This window comes from Notolabrus celidotus, chromosome 20 (assembly GCF_009762535.1).
Source record: "Notolabrus celidotus isolate fNotCel1 chromosome 20, fNotCel1.pri, whole genome shotgun sequence".
In the NCBI taxonomy this organism is placed as follows: Eukaryota; Metazoa; Chordata; class Actinopteri; order Labriformes; family Labridae; genus Notolabrus; species Notolabrus celidotus.
This window is the reverse complement of record NC_048291.1, coordinates 21,039,003-21,042,565: the sequence shown is the minus strand read 5'-3', so window position 1 is coordinate 21,042,565 and position 3,563 is coordinate 21,039,003. Positions and strand designations below refer to the sequence as shown.

The 3,563-nt window shown below is 42.8% G+C and overlaps 1 protein-coding gene across 1 annotated transcript; it reads right to left on the bottom strand.

Moving 5' to 3' along the window:
* Positions 1–852: 852 nt before the first annotated feature.
* igfals (insulin-like growth factor binding protein, acid labile subunit) lies at positions 853–3,044 on the bottom strand. Its single transcript, XM_034711580.1, has 2 exons — positions 2,998–3,044; positions 853–2,897 (listed from the first exon to the last, which is right to left on the bottom strand). Exon 2 carries the CDS (start codon positions 2,890–2,892, stop codon positions 1,159–1,161), a length of 1,734 nt encoding a protein of 577 aa, XP_034567471.1. The 5' UTR covers positions 2,893–2,897; positions 2,998–3,044; the 3' UTR covers positions 853–1,158.
* Positions 3,045–3,563: the final 519 nt, after the last annotated feature.

Sequence of the window (3,563 nt, the reverse complement as noted above, 5' to 3'; positions counted from 1 at the left end):
TGCCATGTTTTAGACAATGCTAGTTGGTGGAGTCAACAGGTATACAATTTTAAAATGTACTTATACAGTCTGGTAAAAAAAACACAGAAGGAAAAAACATACAAAAAACATTCTTGCAATTTCAGAGCACTGTCAATTGTTTATTTTTCAAGTGGCATCATCATACACTCAACAGTAAACACAACATTTCCGACATTTTATTGTATGAGTGGAAACAGATATTTTATTCTGTCTGTAAATTCTGCCAAATGTTAGTTCAACCCGCCCAGTCTTGTTCATGATCAACTAAATTGTCATTTCAGATTCTTAAACGGCGTCCTTGTGGTCATATTGATTCAAGTCAATGAAAACAGTACATTTTAGGTGGCTCATCTATCCTGTCTCATGATTTGTCCCAAGCATACTTTAAATGCATCACATTTAGAGCCTAATCAATTTTAACATCCAGTGGCAACAAGTCTCCATTTAAGGCAAACCAAATAAAGGTCATTCTAAAGTAGCAAAACTCATCTATTTAGGACATTTGGCTCTCAAATATAAGTGGGAAAATGATCTCAAAGCATTTAAGTAGATTAGGGAAAAATATCACATTATGTCTCTGCAGAGAGCCTACAGTTCAGTTGCAATTTACAACAAGTAATGCCAACATATGACTCTTTAAAGCTACAAATGTCCTTTAAATATTCATCAAAATATTGCATATGAATTCCACAGATGAAAACAATTTATCAGAACAAAGCTAATGTGAAACAAATTATGCATAAGATAGATAGATAGATAGATAGATAGATAGATAGATAGATAGATAGATAGATAGATAGATAGATAGATAGATAGATAGATAGATAGATAGATAGATAGCAATGTGACTATTTTTTGTGTGTGCAAACATTTTTAAAGGTAGGTAGAAATGTAGGTCTGTCAATTAGTTGGTGGGTAGTAAGGCAGGAAGTAAGTGGGTATGAAGTTTAGTAAGAAAGTAGGAAGGTAGGTGGGTAGGTAGTTAGGTAGGTGGGTAGGTCAGTCTGATAGACAGACAGACAGACAAAGTAGTGCCTTATGAAAGAGTTCCCACAATACAGAAGCCTGATTTAATTTATATTTAACTATTCTCCTTGACACAAACCTCTTCCCTAAACACATCTTAGTATATTTGGTCTAGCAGCCCTGGAATTGTTCATTATCAATATCCCGCAGGTCTTGACCAGCTAGACGTGGTGGACTGGTGCATGTGATGTTGTTGTATATGGTGATAGTTGTATCAGGTTCTTCACCCTCTGCGTGGGTCTCCACTTGCCGAGGTATCACCAATGGATTCCTTAAACTGTAGTTCCTGAGTGGCAAGGCGCCGCAGTCACATTTCCAGCGATTCCCAGACAGCAACAGCTTTTCCATGCTCTCTGGGAAATCTGGAACCACACTTGTCAAGGCGTTCGCCCTCAGGTCCAGATAGCGCATCCTTGGGAGTAACTGCGTGGTGCCGTTCTGCAAAAACTGTCGACATTCATTGTTGGACAACAGCAAGTACTCCAAATTCTTGAGGCCTGAGAATGTATGGGATGTAAGAACCTCTAACTTGTTGAAACTCAAGTCCAGCCCCAGTAGGCCCACCAGGTCCACAAAGCTCTGGCGTTCCACCACTGAGATGTTGTTGTGCTGCAAGAAAAGCCTCCGTAGACCGGAGAGTCCTGTGAAAGCATGAGTTGTGATCCTTGTGAGGCAACCTCTGTCAAGATGGAGGCTGTGGAGCTTGGACAGACCTTTGAACACTTGGTCTGGCAGACTGTGGAAGCAGCTTCCAGCCAGGTTGATGACAGCCACATGAGGGAGGCCAGTGAAACTACCCACTTGGGCTTCTTGCACTTGGTTGTGCTCAAGCTCCAGGACCTCCAGATGACCAAGTCCTTCGAAGATCCTTTCCCCCAAGGCTCGGATTTTGTTGTAGCTGAGTCGTAGCTCTTCCAAGTACGGCAGATCCCGGAAAGTCCTGGGTCTGATTCCAGTGATGGAGTTGTTGGAAAGACGCAGAACGTGAAGACTGTGCAAGCTAAAGAAAGTTTCGTCGTGGAGAGAAGTCAGTCTGTTGTTCGTGAGATCCAGCCATCGTAGTGCCTTCATGCCTCCGAATGCTCTTGGTACCACCGTCACAATCTGATTCTGGGCAAGGTACAGCTTTTGCAGCTTGGTGAGTTTAACAAACACATTGGCTTTGATAACTCGGAGGTAATTTCCTGTCAGATCCAACTCTTTCAGCTCAATGAGGTTTTGGAAAAGCTGTGGCTGTAAGTAAGCAAGTCGGTTCCCTGCAAGAATGAGCTCCCGCAAACCCTGCAGGTCCTGGAAAACTGTCTCAGGTAAAACCGCTATTGAGTTCCAGCCTAGGTTGAGAAGCCACATGTTCGAGAGCCCTGCAAACAGTCTTTCCTCAATACGAGTGAGCTGGTTGTTGTGCAGACTCAGCGACGCAAGGTTAGGTGTGTTCTGGAAGACTGTGGCTGGTAGCGTACGCAGGCGATTTCGCTCAAGGTGGATATGGGCAAGTGACCTAAGTCCTTTCAAAGCCTGAGGGTCAATCGTCACCAGCTGACCACTCTGAAGATTCAAAAAGTCCAGGTTGGAAAGATCCCTAAACGACAAGGCAGGGAGGGTGGTGAACAAGTTTCCATCCAGCCAGATTGAGTGAGTGGTCTCGGGCATGTCGGCTGGGACTTGCGTGAAGTTCCGAGCACTGCAGTACATATTGAGTTCCAAGCTGTAGTCATCATGGAAACAGGTGCATCCCTTTGAACACGGTATAGGCTCCTCGGCCACTTTGTCCCCAGCTGTGTCGGGGTCTGGCAACACCAACGATGTTCCCAGCACCCACAACACCAATAACACGACAGTATGCATACCAGCTGTGGATAGCAAATAAACATTAATTCAACACACTGATCGTTCTTAAAGGTCCTGAAGTCATGACACGAAAATGAAGAGCTATTCCAAAATGGTCCTTACCTTACATGCAAGAGGTCTTAGTTTTGGGTGGACAGGCTGTGAAAAACTGAATGACTGAACCTTGTGCGGGTGTTTGTGTGCTGAATGGAAAATCTGCCAGCCCCCCTCCTTTTTTTAAGTCAAGTTCACTGTGCAGTTAACCCATTTATGCCCGACAAACTTAGCTTAAATGTTGCCAGTCATGTTTCATGCATTGACCTGGTTTTGTTTCATTCCGAGTAACCTTTTTCAGTATCAGATGTCATCATTTCAAAGGGCTAATCTGATGTTCTCATTGGTACGGTCATTATAGAGGCTGTAAAATGAAAATATATAGTACATATGCCTATTTAAAGTGTGAACTGTACTCTATGATATTGTGATGATTATATCCACTTATTGCTTAATACTTTCAAACATTTCAAACGCACTTGGAATAGTCAATATTAAGGTAAGTGGCCTTTGGTGTTTACTAAAGTCAGGGTTTTGTCACAGAGTGCGTTTGCATTAGATTATAACTGATGTACAGTGGTAAAGAGATAAGACGGACTCTGTGCACTTCACCCTTGACTGAATTAAAAAACGTC

Bases quoted from the DNA above. Each gene is read 5' to 3' on its own strand.
- igfals (XM_034711580.1), bottom strand. From the start codon at position 2,892: ATGCATACTGTCGTGTTATTGGTGTTGTGGGTGCTGGGAACATCGTTG.